The sequence below is a fragment of the Lentinus tigrinus genome (genome assembly GCF_003813185.1).
Source record: "Lentinus tigrinus ALCF2SS1-7 unplaced genomic scaffold L226scaffold_9, whole genome shotgun sequence".
In the NCBI taxonomy this organism is placed as follows: domain Eukaryota; kingdom Fungi; phylum Basidiomycota; class Agaricomycetes; order Polyporales; family Polyporaceae; genus Lentinus; species Lentinus tigrinus.
This window is the reverse complement of record NW_027137918.1, coordinates 111,731-134,594: the sequence shown is the minus strand read 5'-3', so window position 1 is coordinate 134,594 and position 22,864 is coordinate 111,731. Positions and strand designations below refer to the sequence as shown.

The 22,864-nt window shown below is 55.6% G+C and overlaps 9 protein-coding genes across 9 annotated transcripts; 3 read left to right on the top strand and 6 right to left on the bottom strand.

Annotated features, from left to right (window-relative positions):
* The first annotated feature begins 1,139 nt into the window (after positions 1 to 1,139).
* Positions 1,140 to 3,781, top strand: L226DRAFT_387380 (carotenoid ester lipase). The gene is made up of 15 exons (XM_067674463.1): positions 1,140 to 1,357; positions 1,415 to 1,601; positions 1,659 to 1,730; positions 1,782 to 1,794; positions 1,853 to 1,880; positions 1,934 to 2,008; positions 2,072 to 2,079; positions 2,135 to 2,200; positions 2,265 to 2,334; positions 2,388 to 2,661; positions 2,723 to 2,828; positions 2,883 to 2,934; positions 2,996 to 3,246; positions 3,304 to 3,338; positions 3,395 to 3,781. The coding sequence occupies exons 1-15, from the start codon at positions 1,197 to 1,199 to the stop codon at positions 3,635 to 3,637; spliced, it is 1,641 nt and encodes a 546-aa protein (XP_067536338.1). The 5' UTR covers positions 1,140 to 1,196; the 3' UTR covers positions 3,638 to 3,781.
* A 584-nt stretch (positions 3,782 to 4,365) lies between these two features.
* On the bottom strand, positions 4,366 to 5,123 carry L226DRAFT_522272 (uncharacterized protein; the record flags this gene model as incomplete). The annotated part of the gene is made up of 2 exons (XM_067678754.1): positions 4,366 to 4,737; positions 4,806 to 5,123. The coding sequence occupies 2 exons, from the start codon at positions 5,121 to 5,123 to the stop codon at positions 4,366 to 4,368; spliced, it is 690 nt and encodes a 229-aa protein (XP_067536337.1).
* Positions 5,124 to 5,465: 342 nt separating this feature from the next.
* L226DRAFT_570016 (uncharacterized protein) lies at positions 5,466 to 6,746 on the bottom strand (the record flags this gene model as incomplete). Its single annotated transcript, XM_067684386.1, has 3 exons — positions 5,466 to 5,986; positions 6,043 to 6,678; positions 6,728 to 6,746. The coding sequence occupies 3 exons, from the start codon at positions 6,744 to 6,746 to the stop codon at positions 5,466 to 5,468; spliced, it is 1,176 nt and encodes a 391-aa protein (XP_067536336.1).
* A 1,248-nt stretch (positions 6,747 to 7,994) lies between these two features.
* On the bottom strand, positions 7,995 to 9,275 carry L226DRAFT_570015 (uncharacterized protein; the record flags this gene model as incomplete). The annotated part of the gene is made up of 2 exons (XM_067684385.1): positions 7,995 to 8,542; positions 8,621 to 9,275. 2 exons carry the CDS (start codon positions 9,273 to 9,275, stop codon positions 7,995 to 7,997), a joined length of 1,203 nt encoding a protein of 400 aa, XP_067536335.1.
* Positions 9,276 to 10,626: 1,351 nt separating this feature from the next.
* L226DRAFT_387244 (uncharacterized protein) lies at positions 10,627 to 11,893 on the bottom strand. Its single transcript, XM_067674462.1, has 4 exons — positions 11,835 to 11,893; positions 11,569 to 11,774; positions 10,903 to 11,518; positions 10,627 to 10,835 (listed from the first exon to the last, which is right to left on the bottom strand). Exons 2-4 carry the CDS (start codon positions 11,579 to 11,581, stop codon positions 10,781 to 10,783), a joined length of 684 nt encoding a protein of 227 aa, XP_067536334.1. The 5' UTR covers positions 11,582 to 11,774; positions 11,835 to 11,893; the 3' UTR covers positions 10,627 to 10,780.
* A 366-nt stretch (positions 11,894 to 12,259) lies between these two features.
* On the bottom strand, positions 12,260 to 13,310 carry L226DRAFT_570013 (uncharacterized protein; the record flags this gene model as incomplete). The annotated part of the gene is made up of 2 exons (XM_067684384.1): positions 12,260 to 12,687; positions 12,749 to 13,310. The coding sequence occupies 2 exons, from the start codon at positions 13,308 to 13,310 to the stop codon at positions 12,260 to 12,262; spliced, it is 990 nt and encodes a 329-aa protein (XP_067536333.1).
* A 549-nt stretch (positions 13,311 to 13,859) lies between these two features.
* L226DRAFT_533830 (carotenoid ester lipase) lies at positions 13,860 to 16,641 on the bottom strand. The gene is made up of 15 exons (XM_067680553.1): positions 16,441 to 16,641; positions 16,167 to 16,360; positions 16,040 to 16,104; positions 15,963 to 15,975; positions 15,877 to 15,904; positions 15,744 to 15,818; positions 15,681 to 15,688; positions 15,556 to 15,621; positions 15,424 to 15,493; positions 15,085 to 15,358; positions 14,913 to 15,018; positions 14,807 to 14,858; positions 14,501 to 14,751; positions 14,409 to 14,443; positions 13,860 to 14,307 (listed from the first exon to the last, which is right to left on the bottom strand). The coding sequence occupies exons 1-15, from the start codon at positions 16,620 to 16,622 to the stop codon at positions 14,065 to 14,067; spliced, it is 1,662 nt and encodes a 553-aa protein (XP_067536332.1). The 5' UTR covers positions 16,623 to 16,641; the 3' UTR covers positions 13,860 to 14,064.
* An 837-nt stretch (positions 16,642 to 17,478) lies between these two features.
* L226DRAFT_533828 (uncharacterized protein) lies at positions 17,479 to 18,049 on the top strand. The gene has a single exon (XM_067680552.1). The coding sequence runs from the start codon at positions 17,657 to 17,659 to the stop codon at positions 17,999 to 18,001; it is 345 nt and encodes a 114-aa protein (XP_067536331.1). The 5' UTR covers positions 17,479 to 17,656; the 3' UTR covers positions 18,002 to 18,049.
* A 2,083-nt stretch (positions 18,050 to 20,132) lies between these two features.
* Positions 20,133 to 20,923, top strand: L226DRAFT_439274 (manganese superoxide dismutase; the record flags this gene model as incomplete). The annotated part of the gene is made up of 4 exons (XM_067674800.1): positions 20,133 to 20,334; positions 20,416 to 20,606; positions 20,668 to 20,805; positions 20,861 to 20,923. Coding segments are annotated over 4 exons (594 nt in total), but the record flags the coding sequence as incomplete, so codon positions are not given.
* Between the last annotated feature and the right edge of the window lie 1,941 nt (positions 20,924 to 22,864).

Here is a 22,864-nt window from a genome sequence, read left to right as displayed (position 1 = left end):
CCGAGTACACGGTAGTCGAAGGAGTAGGAGAGAGACGCTGGAATGCACAGCCCTTCGAGTTTGTTTATTAGGAATACTGAAGTCGGTTTAGTTGGGGTTATAATGCCGGGTCGGCACTACTAATCGGTTACTTACTTTGATAACAGAACTACTTACTCGCTTCGTCGGTGCACTGGGCTTCGTCTCTTGTCATCAACGTTCACCACACCAACCTCCCCCCGGACTAAGTACTTGGGCAGCGGCATTGTATTAGCGCCCTTACTGTGATTCTTTCATGGATCTCTAAACATGTCTAGATATATCATATCCGAACCGCTATACTTCCAGCATGCTGCTCGAACTCTAGTCGTCACGGCTTCAGTTCGTTTAGACTGGTTGGGAGGGCCCCTGGATTCGTTCTCAGGTGAAGAATTCTCTCTGAAACCAGTGAGTCCCGATTGACTAGATCGTACACTTCTGATACATAATGCTAACATGATCGTGTTATGATCCTGGGTGATAGCTCCCGACAGATGTGGTCGGTGCGACCACGTTCTGATAGATATCCAGAAAGAGCCCCCCCGACGCGCATTATTGATCACTCTCGGACCGAGTCAAGCAACCATCAGGTTATAAACTGTAAACGGAGCGTGCGTGCATCTCTGACGTACGATGCCACGCTCTGAGCAGAGGAATTACGGTATGGCCATGAGGATACGTCTTCTGTTCTGTAGCTCATGGTTCTTGGTCACATTATTAGGACATAGGGCTCAATTGAGCTCCTCTCTGCTCCCAGAGCTTCCCCGCCGTGACTCTCACAAAACCCTGCGGCCCCCGATCAGCCAACAGCTCGCTCCATTCAGTGTGCTCCCGCGTACCTTCCGACCCAACAGAAGTACGAAATGCTGCTGGTGGACAGCATTCGGCTATTTAAGCTCATGCTTGGACTAAATTTAACCTCTATACAGTACGTCTCCGCCATCGGGCTTCGGGTGCCGAAGACTTGCTTGGCTCGACCCCTTGAGACGGCCTTGACACGCACATCGGCGGGGCATCCAGCTGCCCACACGTTGGTGAATCCCAAAGGAGGCGCGCTGGCGTTATTCATGGCGTCTTAGTCTGCCGCGAGGAGCCACCAGTTCCTGAGGCGGACGGCGCAAGTACATAAGATGGTCGGCGAGGAGTAGTTGCCTTCGAACTACGTGCAACTCAGCAGCATGGCTCCCAGGCGCAGTCTAAGTCTCACGCTCGTCGTCCTCGTTGGATGTCTCTGCCACGTCAACGCGACCCCAACTGTTACCTTGGACAATGCGACAGTCATCGGGCTGCCAAACGGGACGGTGACCAAATACTTGGGCCTCCCCTTTGCCCAACCTCCGTACGTTTGTTGTACTTGACGCGATGACATAGTAGCGCTGACTAGTTCTTCTACTAGCGTCGGTGACCTGCGCCTTCGCCTACCTAAACCCGTGTCCCCGTTCAATGGGACAATCAATGCAACCGTTTTTGGCGACCAGTGTATCCAGCAAACGTTTCCCAACTTGACGCTCCCAGAAGACCTCCCGGCTCCTGCTCGGTCTTATATGTCACTGGCGGGGTTCCTTGCTCTCCCGGATGTACCTGTGAGCGAGGATTGTGAGTAGGTAGCGTACGCGCTAGAATCTAATGCTGATCTCCAGCGTGCAGGCCTCAATTTAAACGTAATCGTCCCTGCAGATGCCAACCCAGAATCCAAGCTCCCTGTCGCAGTAGTACGTGATCACCTTCACTGTAGACGAGGCCTCACTCACGATCATTCTCAGTGGATCTTCGGAGGTACGAGCCACCGTCCTGCATCCTCTTCCGGACAATCACGATTCTCCTTTGTCTCTAGGTGGCTTCCAGATAGGGTCGAATGCAGTGTGAGTGGTTGTCTCTTCAGTACTATTTGCGCCAATTCTGACGGTTTCGGCAGCGAACCGGGCGAGGTCATCGTAGCTAGGTCTATCGAAATCGGGCATCCGATGATATACGTCGCGATCAATTACAGGTATGCAGCCATTATCAATGCGGCGTACCCCAGCTCTCCTGTCTGACGTACGATTCCTCTAAGGTTGAGCGGTGAGTGGTCGCTGCATTGCAGAAGTCACAGTACCAGCGCTGAAGTTGGACACAGCTTTCGGGTTCCTGGGCGGACGCGAAGTGAAGGAGGCAGGCGTCGCGAACGTTGCGCTACACGATCGTACGTACTCACCGCCCGCCCTGTGCGCTAGCTGACCCTGCTAACTGATATGTGCCTTCCGCAGAACGGGAGGCGCTACGCTGGATCCAGAAGTACATCTCGGCTTTCGGCGGAGACCCGGAGAAGGTCATGATGTGCGCAGTCTCTTCCCCTTCTGTAGTCTCCTTACTCATTGATGAATGTGCAGTTGGGGCGAGAGCGCAGGCTCGGTTGCCGTTGCGCTGCAGATGCAGGCGAATGGCGGAGATACGGAAGGGCTCTTCCGCGCTGCGTTCATGGAGTCGGGTGCTCTCATTCCGACAGGCACGGTCGACAATCCTTACGAGCAGTCCAACTACGACCAGATCGTAGGAGAAACGGGATGCTCGAACGCGACCGACACCCTTGGGTGCTTGCGGACGGTTCCTGCCGACGTTCTCAAGGCCGCCATGGACAAGACACCATCTTTCGTCAGCTTTCAGGTGGGTTTGATAGTCTTGTTGAATGCCCATGGATACTTACCAAGAGTCATGGATGACGTAGCAACTGAATACTCCCTACTTCCCTCGGGCCGACGGAGTGTTCATCCCGGAACCAGCCCAACAGCAGCTCCTGAATGGTCAGGTGGCAACCATCCCGTTCGTCGCTGGTATGTCTCTCAACCTTGAGTATACCATTCAGCCTCGGTTCACAGTTTTTATAGGTAACGACTTCGACGAGGGGACCGTCTTCTCCTTCGCTACCTTAAACCTGACGTGAGCCTTGATAATGACGTGCAGCCTTCAGCAGTGCTCACGCTAAACCATGGTTCAACAGTACCGATGACGAGTTCCTCGACTACGTTCACTCGAACTACTACAGGAACACTTCTCTCGAATGTGTAGCCAAGATATTGGATCTCTACCCATCTGACCCTGCCACCGGCTCTCCGTATGACACCGGGGACAACTTTGCATACACCCCGCAATACAAACGCATGGCGGCCTTTCAGGGTGACTTCATCGAACACGCGCCTCGTCGGCTGTTCGTCCAGCACCTCGCAGATAAACAGCCAGTGTACACGTACCGTACGTGCTCATCCCATTCACTTCGAGTCTTGGTGTATGCGCTTACTGTGCGATAAGTGAGCAACTTCCACAGAGTCGACGGCATCGGAGCTGTATGTCCCCTTCCTTCCTCTTATTACTTCCGATATAGGCTGACCCGATGCCACAGCCACACGGCTCGGAGCTCCTTGACATCTTCGGGGGCGGGCCCCTAGGCGACTACCTCATCCGCTTCGCTGAAACGCTTGACCCGAATGGGGACGGCGCCGTCGAGTGGCCACGCTACACCAACGATACGCCGCTGATGCTCACATTTAATGATGCCCAGCCCTCGATCAACCTCACTCAGGACAAGTACCGTTCGGAGCAGATCGACTACTTGGTCAAGCTCAGCCTGGCAGACCCGATATAGGCCATGGTCAATCGATCCGTGTATTGGCTTCCAGTACCGAGAACGCTGCATATCACTTCATATGAAATCATACTCTCTAATGCTCAGGCATTGACAGTCACAATGACAAGTGTTCGCATTAGCCTGATGATCGCGCAGGGCACATGATACCCGTCAACAAATAGTCTGAGCAGTACAGGAGATACGAGCACTCCAACTACTGACGCGGCACGTCACGCAGTGACATAACACAGAGGGTGTTCCGAGGACCGAGAGTTGGAAGGCTAACACATGAGACTACCTACAGGTGGCAACGAGAACAAACAACGAGTTTGGTGAATAGTGTTGTGACAGTCCGCTATTGCTCCCTGACGCAGCTCGGCACTTCGAAGTCAAGTCGCGGAGGGTGCCCGGGAATGGGCCCGGCCCACCCCAGCCTTGAGACGGAAGGCTGCTCCAATATGTTATCGGAAAGCGTCTTGAGCAACGCCTGCTGCTCCTCGTACTCCTTTACGTGTGCGCCTTCGAAGCCCAGGAGCGTCTCTCAGAGAGTACCCTAGACTACCGCAGCAGATGAGCGTGAACAAGGTTTCATCGATGCCTCTAAGCGGTGAGAACCTCTCAACGACCGTTCCGAGTGTATCCGAATCAACCACCCACATAGCTTTGCTGCGGATGCAGGCAGCGTCGAGGGTCGAGGATTGAGGATCTTCTGACAAACTAGGTAGGGTACGCGATCAAGCTAAGGTTCATATCGCCACAAGCCCGGCGACGACTGTGCTACCGACGTCTACACCGCACTTCACGTCTGCTTGTGCGCGCTCCGAGTCTGTCACTGCCCACGTCTCGTCCATATCCGTCCTCATCGGTATCTCCCGCATCAGCGTGCACGACAAGAGCCCCGTCCCGCCCACCCCGATCATGACAAGCCAGATCAGCCTGACACTCCGAGCGAATGCGACTCGTACGTCGGTCTTCACTGGATCAATAAGGCTCTCCAACGCCGGGATGGCAGCGTATGCAATCTGGACGCCTTGCGGAATCGTTTCGAGGAAAGACGGAGGTAAGTCCCGGAGAATGGTGTTCTGTAGGATGGTCCCGCCGATGACCACGCCCCAGCTCTGCCCAGGTAAGTGCGCATCAGCATCAGCTTGACGAGCATCCGAACCCGGCGGAGATGGCCACTGACCTGGATGAAGCATCGCGTGAAGGTATAGAACGCAATCGCGTGCGCATTGTTCGACACCGGGAGCGGAGCGAGGATCGCAAACTGAGTGCTCAGCCATACGATGCCGAGCCCCATGCCCAGCGGGACTTGGCATCCCATGTACTGCGCCCTCGTGCTGCCCTCGCCGAGCAGCGAGAGGACCCCAAAGCCGAGTGTCATGAGGGCCCACCCGATGTAGTTCTGTGGCTGGTAGATGCTGAGCAGAGGCACGGACAAGCCGCAGACGATGGAAAGGATCGGGATGGTGAAGGAGAGGCCGAAACTTTGTCTATTGGTCATGGTTAAAAGACGTACTGGGACGCCGTGTTGCCCCGGGCCATCCAGCTGTGCATGCGGGCGCGGATTTGAATAGTCCGATGATGGTGGAGTGAAGCCAAGTGTCGGGCGCTTCGTAGCAAGCGCGGAGGGACCTTGTATTCGCAAACGACATCAACTTGAACATCTACGCAGAGCATAAATTCAACCCTCATACGCATGTTAGAGCCATACTTCACGTGCAATTACATTGAGCGGGCGATAGAGCTATATATGAGTACTGCGGATGCGCCCATTAGCAATATGCTCGCAAATCGGGGGTACCCCAAGCACGACGTTCCGCACCTAATCACCGGAACTACTCCCTCATTTGGTATAACGTCTATACGGTGGCGGAATCGTCGGCAGTAGGTCGCTGAGTCTATCCCACTCGTCCTCGGGCGGACCTCCTGCCAGACGCACTCCTCCATCGAGCTCCTGCCTCGGACCTCGCGCACTAGAGTCGGCGTAGTACTCGAGCGGGAGAGAGGTGGGTCTCGCTGGGGCAGGGTCGTCGCCAAGGCCGGGAGGCATGGGAAGCGGTCGCAAGATGGGGTCAGAGCGGACTGCGCCACGTCGCTCGAGAAAGCTCCTCTTGGACATGCGGCCGGACGGTCCTGGACGAGACGCCCGGCTCGGAGGATCTGTGAAGCTCGGAGTGTGTTGCTGACCCACGAGCTCGTGAAGAGGGATAGAATCGGGTGAGGTGGGCGAGTGTTGCTCAAAGAGCTGGGATAGCTTTCGGGAGGGAGGCATGTATATGGTGGTGGGAGGACGTAGCCGGAGCGAAGCTCCTCGCCCTGGCGGCGTGGTGGCGCCGGTCATTCGTGGTGATTCATTGAGGTCCACTGTGGCAGAAACGAAGTTAAGGAGAGTTAACCTACACGGTAGACACGACGCTCACCTTCAGGGCCTCGGGACACGCCCTGCCGCCGACACTTCCGCCGAAGCATCACTAGCAGTAAGACTGCCCCCGCGATTGCAAATGCCCCACCGATTGCGATGCCAGAGTACGGCCCCGGACCCAAGTCACTGGCCTGAATGAGGGACCCGGAGATGGATGCAGTTGGCGACGCAGTTGTCAAAGTAGAGGAAAACACAGAAGACAAGGATTGCGAGGCCGAGTGGGATGAGAGCGACGTCTGCGAGGTTGAACTCGGGAGGCAGGAGGCCGGCCCTGGCTCTACGGTGAGAGCCGCTTGTGACCGGACCATTTCACCTCCCGCATCCGACAGCTGGAAGGACACAGTCGTTCCCGCGGGAACGTCCGTCGACCAGTTAAAACTGGAACTACCGAGTTCTGTATAGAGCTGGAGCGGGGTGTTAACCCAGGGACCCACGATGGCAAGATTGAAGGGCGGTAATCCACCGGACCAGGAGATCGTGAAAGGGGTACATTGTGCGACATGGGATGGCGTGTTTGTGAAAGTGAGGTCGGACTGTGCGATCGTGGAGGACGTTAGGATCGTGAATACAATCGTGAACACGGTTATGACGTGGCAGAAGCTAGCGCATAATCTGGGACATCTAGGGTATACGGCTGTCAATGCACCGTTAGTGCTGGATGAGCACGAGGACGAGAACCTCACCATCAGTGCAGGGAGACATGATGTGTTGTCGTCCCGATCAGCTGGCTATTGGAGTAGCTTCAACGCCTGGGCACTATCGGCGTATCTTTGAGAGGTGGGTGAGAAGCATAGGTTAGCGAGAGTGGAAGCAGAAGAGGTCAAGTACGACACACCAGAAGCCTTCTTAAGGACTAAAGGCTCGCCCGAAGTGCGGATATCGCTCTTGTTTTAGATGTATCGTTTAGGAATAGAGCCAATACCGCCCGCTCTATGCACCTGAGACATGACCGCCTCATGACGTGTCTGTAGACGGGAAGACAATTTCAGCATTGAACCTGTCATGTATGGAATTTGACAGCACTCACCATCAGGACGTTTCACTGCTGGACATCAAACGGCAGCTTCAACCTGGTTCAACAAAAGATTGGGGCTACGTGTGTGTACAAAAGGGGGTTTATCAGGGTGTTCAAGGAGTGTCTCAGTATGTGTTCCGTAGTCCGCAGCGCTCCTTCAGAACGATCTATCAGCACGGCAGAGAAGCTGAGAAGAACTTGAGAGGATGTGTCTGTCCATGCTCTGCGGTAGAGCGCAGCACATCTAGTAGTCATGGGTACGGCATGGCTGCTCCAATGCTGCGTGAAGCACACTCACGGTCCATACCCCTTCCGCACACAGGGACCTCTGTCATGCACAATAAGTATAGCGCTAGAGCCCTGCGGCAGCAGTACACAAGCCAAGAGCGATACAAAAAACGCACCTCGGTCCTCACTCCACCATATTGCCTCAGGGTTCTTCGGTCGACCTCCTCACACTCAAGCCAACACTGAAGCGGCGATCCTCGTTGAACTGAAGTCGGAATCTTGCGCTGCATATAACCGGCTACACAACAAAGATTGCGTAGGTTTGACCGCACATAGAGAGCAAGTTTGATACGAATGTTGCAAATGTCGAGCTCGAGCTGGGAGTAGAGCGCAACCTTCATCTGCAGCTGTGCCGGAGAAATTACTTTCCAAAGGGCCACGTGGCTTGACGCCCATTTCGGACGTCCGATCCGAGGATAATGCGCGCAAGACCCGTACAGTACGTACTGTACGGGTCTTGCGATCGACTACTTAACAGTATCCTCGGCATCATCATGCATTCAAATAGCTCCAGTTTACAGATGATAATGTTACAAGGTACATGAAGAAATTGCGATCATGAAAGACACGTCAGCTCGTCTGGAAAATAAGTCCGAGTCGAAATCACCAACGACAAGTGTAAGCTCTCAGCTAACCGACCCAACTACTCAGACTCCAACGTCATCATACCGTTTATACGGAGGCGGAACTGGTGCACTCTCCCGGAGGCTTCCCGCCTCACTCGCCTCCGTCACGACGATTGGCGGAAGCGGCGGCCCGCCCGCCAACCGCACGCCCCCGTCGCTCTCCTGCACCGACTGGTGAGAGCTGCTCGCGGCCCAGCTCACGACCTGCGGGCTGAGCAACTGCGTCTCCTCAATTTTAGATGAACGGGCGGTAGACGTGCCTTCGTTGCTCGAGTTGACCACGCTCAGTCTGCCATCACGTGGAGGAACGGCACTGCTGTGGCGACTTGCGCTTCGTGTTCGGGATGTACGAGGGGTGAGTGTCCGGGAGGTGCGGGGTGTGGGTGTGTAGACGGAGGGTTCAGAATACACGCCAGAGACTCCGGATGGGTAGTGCGGTAAGGACACCGCCGCGGCACTGGGAGAGGATACGGGTGAAGTATAGAGCAGGGATTGGCGCATGACTCCGGCCTCCGCGAGTTTGCTTGTGCGAGGAGGCTGTACTGGTGGGAGGGTCGACTCGTTGAGGTCTGCGGAGTACAGAGGTAGGTCAGTCGCGCCATACACATCACGTTACTGTTATCATCAGTAATCAGTGAGGAACGTACCCAGGGTTCTCGGGCTGCCTACGCGCCTGCGCCCATACTTCCTCCACATCCAGTACACCAGCACAGCGATGAGTATCCCTGCCAGTGTGGCACAGATAGCAATACCTGCAACGACACCTGCGCCCAGTGGCTTGCTCGTGTTCGTCGTCACGGCCCCTGCAAGGTCTGTGGGACCAGCTGAACTTGATGTAGACGAGCCTGAGGATATCGCAGCTACGCTGTCTGTGCTGGAGCCTGATGCTACTGCAGTCGGAGTTCCCACTGAGTTCGGATCGAAAGACGACGACGTCGAAACTGCCGTAGTTGTCGTGATCGCACTGGATGTGGTACCAGATCCCCCTCGCGATGTCGACGTGCCCCCAAGACAGCTGCTGTCCGGACCTGCTTGAACAGTGACCGGCTCAAACTGAACAGTGATAGGTGTCGAATCGCTGAGGACAATCCCAAACAATGTCCCGCCAACCAGGTTCACGGGCCACTGCAAGGACTGGTTCCCAATACCGGTGAATGTCTGGAGGACGTCGCCGACCTGGAAATCCGGCGTAACGGCGGTAATTTTTAGAGTGTACGGCGCGATGCCGCCGTCCCACGAGAATGTCGTCGGGATGCATTGTGTAGGGGGCTGGGGAGAATGGATCTCGAGGAACGTAGCCATCGAATATGCCTGATGACGCGGATTTCTACGCCCACGGTGTCAAATTCATATGGCGGGGATCGAATACAGCCCCTGAAAGACGATCTTACCTGCAACTTGTAACCCTGCCTTCTCAGACTCCTGTGTACAACACTCGCCGACCCAAAGCCGACCCGCCCGCGCTCGTCACTGTAACCCGGGTATACCATCAGTCCGGCCGGTTACCCACTACCCACGGAGGGAGCACGTACCTCAGACCTTAGATTCAGCAGTACACCTCCTCCACGATCTCCTCACGGGCAGGCAGGTGACCTTGCAGGAGTACCAGAGCGTAGGAATGGCCAAGGGCGTTCGATAACAGGACTGAACAACGGTGGTGGTGGTTGGGGTGGGCAGAGGGGAACTGCTGTCTTCATATGAGAGGCGGCTGGAAACGGCACTCGCGGACATTACGCCCGGAGCTCTGAGGCGTGCGTCGTCGTCGTGTAGTCATAGCGCCTGTGACAGCGCCGCGCGAGAACCATGCCACGAGCTGGCGAACACAGCCATGAGGACACGGCGAGGTGGACGGTAACAGGTGGAGGGTATGCATGAGTTCGTTCTATGGTTTTGGTTTGCCCTGAGAGCGGTCTGTCAGTGTTGAGTTCCCATTAATTATGCTACTGGGTGCGTAAGTCCTTGGGACTTACTGCATGCGAGTCGCACCGAGAACATTGACGAGCACGGCAGCATTGGTACTCACTTGCTGCCATTCCTTTGCGGGCGGAAACATGTATACCATGCTGGGATGACGCGTCTGGCAGTCGGGCATGGTGTGGCATGATGTGGTGGCAGTAAGTTTAACGTAGAAGTTAATCAGAGCCGGCCTGAGGCATGTAGGGTTTTCACATCACGTGAGCATCATTAGTACGTTGTAAGGAGGGAAGTAAGTAAATTAGTAAGTGAGTAAGATACAAGTCAACACTGGCACCGTGCTCTTCTGCTTGCCATGTTCATATCTTGTCCAACGTCATGGTGGCTGAAATCTTCACTGACCTCCTCATGCAGTAGGTGAACGGTTTCATCATTACCATACGCTGAATGGCAAATAACACGACAACGTGAGTCACATTCGCGTCCACTGATCGTCAAAGATCCGAAGTAACGAGGAATTGTGGACCGTCTCATTTATGTATAGGGGATACGAGTCGCGACGCAGAGAGTCCAGACTGTCCTTAATATCAAAGCCTCGGATGAGCTACCGTCGGCCCCCAGTGTTTTCTTCCGCCGGAACGTCAGCGCTGAAGATGACGTTTTTGGACACCAGCCCAGCAGACCGTGCGGGCGCGAGTTGAAAGAGAGGTACGTCCTCGTCTTCGTCCGACTCCAGAGGTGTTCCTGGTGGCGTTCGCTTCGAAGGCGTTCCACCACGAACGCCCTGTCCGTCTTTCTCCTCATGCACTGCATAGCTCAAGACGGACGGGGCTATGGTCGGCGAAGTGACGACGATGGTCTGGACTCCGCCACCGTGGTGCAGAATGCCCTTCTTAGTCGAGTTCGAAGGCGAGTCCGGTTCTGAGAGTAGTTCCCAGTCGTCTATCTCTGTTGAGTTACACGTCAGATCTCGACGCGAGGAAGCGAAGTGCAGTGACGATGCAGACCTACACGCTTGAACCCTCTGCGGTTCCGGTTCGCGATGCAGAGCCAGTAGAACAGAGCGAGCGCGCCCGCCAGGACAATCGCGCCGGCCACAGCCACGCCCGCAAACACTCCCGGGCCTAGAGTGCTTCTCGCTGTCGCGCCCGAGTCCACCATCACGATGGGAGCTGTGTCGTTCTGACTCTCTGCTCTGGAGCATGTCCTGTTCCCGGTCGACTGTATCGAGAAGGGGGAAGAGATAGTCGTCGCGTTGTTGCTGTCAAACAGCATCGCGACGACGCTGGTGCCCTCGATGTCGGGCGTCCATGTGAAGTGTTGGGCGGAGATGTTTGTGAAGGGCAGCTCGGCGAGTACGCTTACTTGCCCACTGGGTATGCGTATCTGAAGCGTGAATGGGGGTGTGCCACCGGTCCAGAGGAAGGTGTTCGGGGCGCATAGCGTGAGTGATGGATCAGGGGGGACGAACGCAAAGGGCGGGGTAGAATCTTGAGCGAAAGCACCAGGACAGAGATTGAATGCAGCGAGTATGTCAAGTGGTATAACTGCTTCCAGCCAGACCCGGGTGATCGAGTACAATGGTAGAGATATTGTTGCTGTTGGTGAACGCGGAGTTCGCCTCATCATGTCTGTCACGTATCGTGAGCATGAATCAACATCATCTTTTACAACGACGTACCTGCATGCGCCATTGATGGTTCGTCCGTAAGTGCTTACGCCCACTCACTCGAGAGAACGGGGTCGTGGTAGAGGAAGGGCAAGTTGTGCGACGTGGCGAAGACCCCCTTAGGTTGACCGTGGGTCGACCCCGCCCGCAGACGCACCCGCACAGCATCTACAGCATCGTGTTCATGTCGCTGTTTCTTGAGCTCGTGAGCGGTCTATCTTGATGTCGAAGAGATAGATATCATCAATACGGCGCTGATGTAAATAGGGAGTACTCACACATCCGAGTCATGGCTCGCACAATCGCCTAGCTACGTCGCTCTCGCAGCCCAAACCCCGCATCGGCAACATGGACTCCGATGTTACAAGGATTGGGAAATACTCCATGTCTTCCCTTATATCAGAGTCAATCGGACACGTGCTATGAGTGAAGGCGGTGAGTCGGGCGCGGACGCCGGAGGATCGTGCGCTGATCCGCCGTATAGCCGACTCGACGAGCGCAACTATCGAGACTTCAATGCCAAGGATATTATCCGAACGATTCTTGAATACGTGGTTTAACGTACCATGAAAGCATAGGAATAATCGTACTAGTAGGCTGGGACAATGCGACCAATAAATGTCCATGAGAGAAAGCTAGCAGTGGTGCTGTGCGTCAGACTGAATCTTAAACATGAATGACGGGATGTCCTCACTTTTCAAGATCAATAGCGATGGTACGGCGGTGGCACGCTAGACATGATATCGCTTTCTTGGTCCAGACTAGGCATCTCGTCCAACGGACCCCCCGCAAGGCGTACGCCTCCATCGACCTCCTGTCTAGGTCGTCCTGTCGATGGCCGGGAAGTATCCTGACGAACACGGCCCGTTGCATGCGTCCCCGCAGTAGAGGATCGAGTGCTCTGGGTACCATGACCCCGTTTACCCCTGGAAGTATTCCTGACTGCCAGAGGCGGAGGTGGTGCAACGGTGTAGATGGACCTATTGCTTGACGACTCCGTTGAGGACTCCGCTGCGGGAGCGAGGGACTGTACCGCCGGAATCGACTGCTGAGATGCTGCGAGCTTCTCCTCAGTTCTCCGAGCATGCGCAACTCCGCCCGAAGAGAACGGGAACTGCTGCACTAGAGAACCTGGTATGGGCCCCGAGTTTCAGTACACCACGCTTGCAGTCGCGGAGAGTGCCAGACGCACCTGCCTCGTCATCGAACGTCTTCGCCCTTGATCGTCTTCGGATTAGCCACCATGCGAGTGCGCAAGCGCAAACGAGCACGGCCCCCGCAGTAGCAATGCCAGCGATAGCCCCAGTGCTCAATGATCGTGCTTGCGAAGCGGGTGGTGCCACGGACGGGCTATGGGTTGGCTGAGATGTCGAGGACGCACTGGAGCTTACAGACTGTGCAGCTGCTCCACTCAGACAGGCCGTGTGATTCGACGAATCCAGCGCAAAGGCGACGTTTAGCGCTTGGAGACCGGTGATGTCGGTCAAGACAGCCTGCACAGAAGTGCCAGCAGCGACGTTGATTCGGTGTTGGAACATAGTGCCGGTGAGGTTCGCGAAATGGTCCAACGGCTGCGACTTGAGCTGACCTGAGGGAAGGATGGACAGGTTGTACGGCCCGTGCCCACCGGACCAGGTGAAGTTGACCGGGAAGCATTGAACGGGATTGGGAGGGGTTCTGATGATGAATGCGTCTTGTGCGATGACGGCAGATGCGAGCAACAAAGATATGCATAGAGGAGACATGGATGCCATCGCGGGATACAGACCCTCCGTCGCCCTTCGGCATATCGTAGCTAAAGGTATGTCAGACAAACATCGACCAGGATTCGAGCTATAGGCTCACCTGCGCAAGAAACCACAAAGCCTCGAAACCTAACTCGTACCCCACCATCAGAGGTCGAAGAAAGTTGTCGCGAGGAAAATCGTCGCGTTGGCTTTTCGGGGTTGAGCTGCATGGAAGATGAAGAAGTTGATGCCGTAGCTTCGAGACGTGCCTGCAGCATAATTAACTCTCTAGCTCGCGGCGTCACTGGTTTCTGCGATCACCGCCACTACACATTAGGGCAAAGGTAGCGATGGAGATGGAGTTGATGACGCAGACCCTCAACCGTCTCCATTGACTGCTGTGCCGGAGTACGCCCTCAAGTGGCGTGGACGCACACTAGGGCGCCCCGATTCCGGAAGGCTGCAGGATCAAGTAGGTCAGACGAGCGAACATGGTCGTGAACACTCACAAATAGGTAGATCCACCAAGGCACGCATGCGAGGGAAAATCGTTGTACGAACGGTACACCGGCAGTCACCTCGGCGCATCGTCGCCTGTCATAAGGCTATACGCTGACGTATGTATCCATTCCCACCCACGAGTGCACTCGACAATCGGCCAGTCCAGTAATCTGCGTACGGCCGGCCTTGGTAGCCCGCACGAGTGTCCACGGCGCGACAGATCGCAGCAATTCGTAGTACATCTGCGTTCAACAAGCACCTTGCCCTTGCGCTCGCGTAACTACATCGGGTCCGCGAGACTCAGCTTCGTCAAATACTTCATCTCTTCCTCCCGGTACGTGTCACGGGTAACGTTGAACGTCGGTTGCGCGTCATTAAACGTGAGCATGAGCGGCGCAGAGTTCGTGTAGCGCGGCCACTGGACCGCCCCATCTCCATTCGGGTCTAGCGTCGCAGCGAAGCGGATCAGGTAGTCTCCCATGGGTCCTCCCCCAAAGACGTCGGCAAGCTCGGTGCCGTGAGCCTAAGAAAAGTTCGCGTGAGCCCATGAAACTCGAAACTACAGCCGCATCGGAATGCCAAGCTGCGAAATGAGGGAACCACAGTTTGAAGGGCGCCACGTACCGCCCCGATGCCATCAACCTTGTGGAAATTGCTCACTTGTCGAGTAGTCAGATCAGGTCCGGGGTTGGGTATAGGTGGGGGAAGTGACGCACAGTATGAGTACACAGGCTGCTTCTCTGCGAGGTGCTGGACAAATAACCGACGGGGAGCCTGCTCGATGAAGTCGCCCTGGAAGGACGCCATGCGCTTGTACTGGGGCGAGTACGCAAAGTCGCTTCCGGTGTTGTATGGCGCTCCGACGGCGGGGTCCGAGGGGTAGAGCTCCAGTATCTTCGCAACGGCCTCGCGAGATGTGTTCCGGTAGAAGTTCGCGTGGACGTAGTCGAGGAATTCCTCGTCGGTGCTGTCGGAAGCGCTGTCAGTACCCTACCCGGATGTTCGTGAGGCGCGAGACCCACGTTAGGTTCAAGGTGGGGAAGGCGAAAGCAGTTCCTTCATCTTGGTCGTTCCCTGCCACGAGGCGTTGTGAACAGCATGCTAGATTAGGATGACAAATGATATTACCGCAGACGATGGGGATGTTCGCAATAGGACCACTGAGGAGCTGCCGCTCGGGAGGGTTCGGAATGAACGCACCGTCCGCCCGAGGGAAGTACGGTGTGTTGACTTGCTGTCAATTGCGCGTGATAGTGTCAGGGTACGGATCACCCAACGAGTCTAGCATACATATACATACCTGGAAGCTGAGGAACGACGGAGTCTTGTCCATGGCCGCCTTGAGGACATCCGCAGGGACCATACGCAAGCACTGCAGGGTGTCCGTCGCATCCGGGCACCCAGTGTCCGACACGATCTGGTCGTAGGTGGACTGCAAGTACGGATTGTCCACAGTCCCGCTCGGGACGGGCGACCCGGACTCCATGAACCCTGCGCGGAAGAGTCCTTCGGTGTTCCCGCCGTTGGCCTGCATGTGCAGTGCTACGGAGATCGCGCCGGCGCTCTCGCCCCAGCTGTATTATGGCAATGAGGACTTAAGGAGGGCGCCGCTGCCTAGGGCGATAGTGTGGGTACTCACATCATGACCTTCTCCGGGTCTCCGCCGAATGCGGAGATGTACTTCTGGATCCAGCGAAACGCCTCTCGTTCTGAAGGAGATAGCATCAGACATTGCGCCAGAGCGGAGGAAGAGAGGAGTATTGGTACGTACGATCATGCAAGCCAAGATTCGCCACCCCCGCTTCTTTCACTTCGCGCCCACCCAAGAAGCCAAAGGCTGCGCAAAAGTTCAGCACTGTTATCCTACAGTCTACACCCATGACACCAAACACTCGCCGCTCAATCTATGGAGGAATCTTCAACTCAGAATTCGAAAGATCACGGAGTACCATGACTTACCTGTAGTTGATCGCGACGTAGACGATCGGGTACCCGATCTCTATAGACCTAGCGACGACAACTTCGCCGGGTTCGCTGCGACCATGTCAGCAGACGTAATTGCAACCCAATGGGCGACACAATCCAGGCTTACATCGCATTGGAACCGATCTGAAAGCCACCTATAGACGACTCAGCACAAGAAGGGTGATCAGAGAACATGAATCGACGGAATCACACCTCCGAATATCCACTAAGAACCTCATCAGCAAGCTTGAACTGATACTGTAACTTAGTTGCTACTATATGACACGTACCACTGCGACAGGGAGCTTCGACTCAGGAGTAGCATTGGCCGGGACGATCACATTCAGGTTCAAACCTGCGCGACCTCGACGTCAGCATCCCACACAGGCAAGCCAGGTGGCAGCTATGTACACTCACAGTCTTCGCTCTGCGGAACATCAGCTGGGGTGACGAACGCCGCGAGGTACTCGCTGGCAGCGGCGGGCACGTCGCTGGGAAGGTCTACAGGCGGGAACGTCTGCTGGATGCACTGATTCCCAAGCGCGGTCGCGTTGATCGTCCCGTTGAACGGCGGCACGGGCTCCGGGAGGCGGAGACGCAGGTTTCCTACTCTGTAGGAAGGTCGTCAGGTCACCCACTGTGACAGCACAACGATGAATCATGACGTGGAAAGAGGACGGAGGGCACATACGGAGGTTGGGCGAACGGCAGGCCGAGGTACTTGACGACCGTCCCGTTCGGCTGGCCTATGACGGTCGCATCGTCCAAGGTGACCTGGGGTGGAGGTTGCAAGTCGGCACCAGTGCTCGGGGCAGCGAACACGGAGCCAGCCACGAATGCAAGGATGAACAGTTGAATGTGTCCGAAGGCCATGCTGTGGAGAACCGCCGAACCGAACGTCAGCGACGATACATCTCAAAGAGTTGACTCTCGAACTTTTATACCCTGCGCCTCCGGCCTTCCGCAAGGCAGAACGCCCGCGCTCCGTGATGCCACACACTAGCAACCAGCGGCTCCGCGTTCGGGATTCGCGAACGGACAATGCAACCAATGACTCTGCAGATGACCGCGCCACACGGATGCGCTCAGCAGCCATGAGGTCCGTCGGAGAAGACCCTATGATGCCTACTGCATGCGGTCCACATATAGCCATGGCGCCATACCCGAATGCCGCGCTGGAAGGGAGACAGCGTAAACTTCCCGGTGCATATTGGGCATTTCAAGCACTCGGTCGGCGTCACCGACAGCGACAGCGGCACGGGGGCTTCAGGCTTTTGTGGGAAGCACTCCGGCGTCGCAGAACGCGCCCGAGTGTGCATCACGAAGTGGGTCCGTGGGCGTCTAGCCAGTCATTGCCCGCCCGGATGTGCGATTCTCGATTCTCGACCTCTTTGCGCGCTGTCCCGAGGAGTTCTGTATGATTTGCGCTCTTACATCAAGGTCAAAAGGATGGCGATCTGCGAGGAAAGTCAGCGTGGATGTCTGCTGCGGCGAAAAGAACATAGCCATAGCCGTACCCTTGCTGCGGCGGACATAGCACCGAGCCTATATGCTCACTCACGCACATCCAACCGTTGTATTGCTCATACATGGTACGACGACAGCGTCGTGCTATCCGGATTCGCGTTCATGAAGAGGTCGAGAAGGCGCGGCGGGCGCTGCCGAGGAGCATAGCATTCACTCACGAGTATAACTACGCAAAACGGTATCATGTCCGGCCGTTTCGCTAACTTGTCCGCGCGTTTGCTCCTCCACGCCGAATTATCGATACACTGTCCGCACTTTGAAGGATCTCCTCCACCACTCATCCGTTCCTCTTGAAAATTTGGAAGTTGCCTATTCTGAAGCCTCTCGTCTCAGGAAAAATATCAGTTTCGTTGTATTCCTTCTCGTTCGTGTTGTATTGCATGCATCCAAAACGGGCGCTAACCCGCCCATTTGCTTGCGCGCTATGCTTCCCACCCTCTCGGCTAGCCTCGGCTCTCTCCCGACCTTGCCGACACACTAGCGCCGCTGTGCGCGCTATGCGGGCATTTGAAGTTAGCAGGAACATGGAGAATGTTCAACGCTATGGGTCACCAGCTGATTATTTTTCGCTGTATCTAGGGGTTTCTGGGAACTGTCTCAGAAATTCTGAAGGGAATCCATGCAGTGGATCTTTAGATTCTTCAAACTGTGGACAGTTGAGCGATAACAGACGGACCGAAGCGCGATATAGCGCTGGCAGAATCCTCCCCGCCACAGGACATTGACGCTGTAGTGGACTGACAAAGGTGCCGTACAGACAGGACCGACGAGCCACTTACGGCGGACCAATTTGCGATCACCAGGACAGTTGTCTGATCCCCGTGGACATCATACCCTCTTGCTATAACTACACGGGACTTGGGACGCTAAGCCTTCGTCAGATGGCCATTCGCTCCTCGCTGTACGTGTCCTGATTCCCGGGTGAAGTCGAATGAACGCAGGTTGAACAGATAAAGGGGCACATTGTCGTCGCCGTTGAGGTTCGGGGTCCAGCGTCGCGAAAAAGTGTATGATGTCGTATCACCCAGCGGCCCGCCGCCGAAGGATGTTGGCACAACCGATGCGGGGCCACTGTACCGTGCACCTGAGGGACCGTCAAACTGAGAGCTCGGAAGAGAGAGATGAGGGGGGACGTACGAGCCTTCACCTGTCCCTTCCAAACGCCATGTTTCTGTGGGGGGAGGGATTGGTCACGTGACTCGTCTCGTCTGCGAACAGAGCGTTCCCACCTAAACCGAAGTTCCAGAAGTTGGTACGTTGTATGCCAAGGGTAGCCCATGATTGGCTTGCTTGATCGCGCGGGCTGAGGCGTGAAGAAGTCGAAATATGTCTCCGAGGCAGAACAATCATCGATTCATCGTAGTTGAAGCCGAGCGGTGCAGGCCGCGGGAAGGGGCTTGAAGGTGCAGACGACAGCACCCGAAAGAGAAGAGACGTTGGCTAGCACGAGAGGTGTGCTGGAGTCAAGGGCACCTGTCGCACGAAACTAAAAGTGGGAGACATGACGCGTGTCGGTAGGAGGGACGGCGCGCACGAGATCCAACGCGGAGAAGTGTACTTGAATGTTGAGTGACATACGTAGGTCCGGACTTGACATGGGGCTACTAGCGGGGTGTGTGCCTTCAGATGCCTCATATCCGGAGGATACCGTACTTTTACGAGACACAGTTGAGAGTTGGGATGCAGGGGAAATCGATCACGTGATCTCGTATTTTCCGCCGGGTACACGACGCCCGAGCGTGAACGAGGGTAGCGTTTCGAGTCCAGCATCGCGGCGCGAAGATGTCGAAACATGTGTCCAGACAGACCTATCATCGTAGAGGCCGAGCGGACGAGAGCCGATGACGTCGCAGGAGGAAAGAAGGTGCAGAGGACCCCGTACGCCGGTGAGAGGCGAGCTTAACTAGTATGAGAGCTATGCTGGAGCCAGGGTACAATGAACTGGCTTACCCTCTTGCATACGACTACACACGCGAGACATAAATTCCAAGGGACCCAGTCGATTGATTGGTGGCCCTGCAAGGCTGTCAGCGTTCGACCGAGGATAAATACTACGAGCCATATCGAGACGTCGCAGCACAAGACATCGATGAATGCTGTTTAGAGAGGCTGCGACTACACACGCGAAGCCAGTCTCAGCAAATCCATCGAACCCAGAAGAACAGAAGCAAGACACTTCGCAACGGCCGCGGTCGTCCAGCCAAGATCTAGAGCCAAGAGACATCAATCTCCTCTAACTGCATGTTCGCAGCTCTGATACCAGAGCACAGACCCTTCAACAAGTTCTAACCACAAGAACCACACAGGACCAACAGAACGAGCATGAGCGGCAAAAAGAGAAGACTTACGATGTCCGTTATTGGCTGGCAACGTGCTCTAGCCCCGACCGGTATAGGATGAGCAAGCAGGCGGCCAGGATGAACTCATTGACGACGAGTTCCCAAGGAATTGGGCACGAGATAACACGCAATCGTGAGGAGTCATGTTCTCAGATGACCAAGGCCTCGAGCGGGAGAAGTTACTTCTGAGATCAAAGAGAAGCGCTCTAGTCAGCAGCGAGCAAGCAACGAGAGGCAACACGGGCACGACGCGGAATGGGTCGTCGACATCGAGCACAGCGAGCGAGGGGGAAAAGACAACGAGCGGGCGGTCGAGGCCGGCGAGCGTGTCGGGGGCCGAAGGGGAACGTGCACGTGATTATGACGCCGATTACATCATTCTCGGGACGCGGGCGCCTTGGAGATCGCGTTCGATGGGCTTCGATGAGAGCGATAAATACCAGAGGGTCCAAGTGCGAAACCCTATCCTACCCCATCTCTTCTTCAGACAACGACGACACCGACGCCGACAGACACGATGGCCCACGTTCTCCCCGACCTCCCGTACGGCTACGATGCGCTCGAGCCCTTCATCTCCAAGCAGATCATGGAGCTTCACCACAAGAAGCACCATCAGACCTACGTGAACTCTCTCAACGCCGCAGAGCAGGCTTACGCCAAGGCATCCACCCCCAAGGAGCGCATCGCCCTCCAGTCTGCCCTCAAGTTCAACGGCGGAGGTGAGTGCACGTCCCATGCGTCCCCTACGCGACATGCGATTGCCATTACGATGGAGAACTGATCGACGCGCTCCGATATAGGTCACATCAACCATTCCCTCTTCTGGAAGAACCTTGCCCCCGCCTCCTCTGAGGGCAAGGGCAACGGCGGTGTCCTCCGCGACGGCGCCCTCAAGGAGGCCATCGTCAAGACCTGGGGCTCCGTCGACAAGTTCATCGCCGAGTTTAACGCGACGACCGCTGCCATCCAGGGCTCCGGCTGGGGCTGGCTCGTGAGTATTTTATCAGTCTCTCGTTTCTCGCAGTTGTGAACCGAACCCTCGTTTGCGGTAGGGTTACCACCCGACGCTCAAGATCCTCGAGATCACCACCACCGCCAACCAGGACCCCCTCCTCACCCACGTCCCCATCATCGGTGTCGATATCTGGGAGCACGCGTTCTACCTCCAGTACTTGAACGTCAAGGCTGACGTACGTTCCTCTTCTGCCTGTCTTTTCTCTATGGGTGCTTACTCGTCCGGTGCAGTACCTCAAGGCCATCTGGAACGTCATCAACTGGGACGAGGCCGAGAAGCGCTTCGCTGAGGCCGCCTCCGCGGCCAAGCTCTAAGCATCTCCTATGAGTTGCGATGAGTCTGCTCGGTGATTGCTCGGTAGGATGCTTATAAGAAAATGTGTACGAAGGGGGTGGAAGTGATCCGCATGTGTATACTAGTTGAGCAATGCTGCATGTTGTGTTCCATATCGTCTGCTCCTTGCCGTGCGCCGTAGGATGCGTCGACTGAGCATAAAAAATCCCTTGTCGTGACCTCGCGAGGTATGTGGTGACTTTCGAGATACAGTACCAATCAATCACACGCATATAGTCCGAGTACATTCAATCCGCAACGGAATTGTCCATTTGGATGGTGAGTATATGTCATGCAAGCCTTCGAAGACATCCTCGCATCACGCTGTGGTAGTTACTCTGTACGATACTGGTCTCTAAGGTACAAATGGTGTCTCGTCTTCCCAATTCGGACAGGAGATATTTGGCCGTGCAAGTAGCAGCTGTTCTGTGAATCGCGCCTTGGCTCTTACCCCGTTGTACAGACAACAGCCTTACTACTCTGCTACTCTTCAAGTATCTTCGCCATACTGACTATTGCAATCGGACATACGCCCTCTTAAGCTTGACTCCACGGTCATTCTCGCACGCGCACTGCACATGCTACGCAAAACTTCGACTCCCAGCATTTCGTACCCAGCACCTACGCCGCTACCCAACGAAGGTAAATTCCGCAATAGGGAAGAGATTCTTAGTACTTTGACAGTTACTGCCCGCCCTGAACCTACATGATGGGTCCGGTGGTACGGTCCCGCCGCGAAAAGCACGACGCGTTGATGGCTCAGTACATTCCGAGGTACAAGGAACTAGAGGCTGGCAAGGGAGCCTAACTTTCTTCGACAGTGTTCGCACCCAGCGAAAGTTTGCCGACTTCACCTCGGTTCCCCTCATCCCACCCAAGGGGTTCTCCTCTCTCCTTCATCGTTCATCTTTCCAAGTATTCCTCGATATCATTGTCCCTAATACCCGCAACTCAAACCAGGATATTTTGCTTAGGGGCAGATCCTGTGCAACCTTGAACACGTACCGACGTACATGGTGTGGTCGCTTCAGGGTCTAGACCTTGCGGTGATTGCCGGCTAGTCCGGTAGCCTCGTGTCGGGTAGACCCCGCGCGCTGTGCTGGCACTCATCCTCGCTCATCATCTACTCATCTTCGTCCTCCGGATACGATGACGACCAGCTGAATTTTCATAATCCTTTCTCTCTCGTGCCTCCATTACATTGGCTTGTATCGTCAGCAGGAGCTCAGTCAGCAGACTTGATTGCATCTCACGCTAGCTCTTCTCTATGCATCTCTGCGATGACGAGAATCGGGATACTGATGGCTGATGCGGGCTGAACGCAGCTCAAAACGATGCGTGCGTGCGCCCCTATCACCCTTATTTGCTCATGATTGCACGGTACGTACGCGGCGACTCTTTCCGTATGCAATAAGTGGCTGATTGGCCCTTGGGACGTGCTGTGATCAGCGCGAGGGTTCTCGCAGTGATTGTCGCAACTTCGACGTGAAAGCCCAGCGGTTCTGGCTCCCCACGGACAATGGAGGACCTTCGTTCCTGATGTGCAGCGCGGGTAGAGGGGGCGTACGCACTCTTCGTCGTCGTCTCTCTTCTGTAGTCGGTTACGTCTCGCGAAGGGACAGAATGCTCCACTTGCGCCGACGACATTGACCTCACGATTCCGCGGACGGCACTCGATCAGATATTTACGTCTGCCCTTCGGATTGATTGATTGATGGCCATTTTCAATATGCGCAATCGGGATGCATGTGCCTCCAGCCCTCGTCGCTCATCTGTGGACGACCGTCCCCATACTCCGGATTCACCTACGGACCGACCCTGCATTCTGGATGTCCATGTCATGGGTGGTAAGGGGGTGCGCTAATAGTACCGATGGATGCAATGGAGTGCGCGAGTGCCCC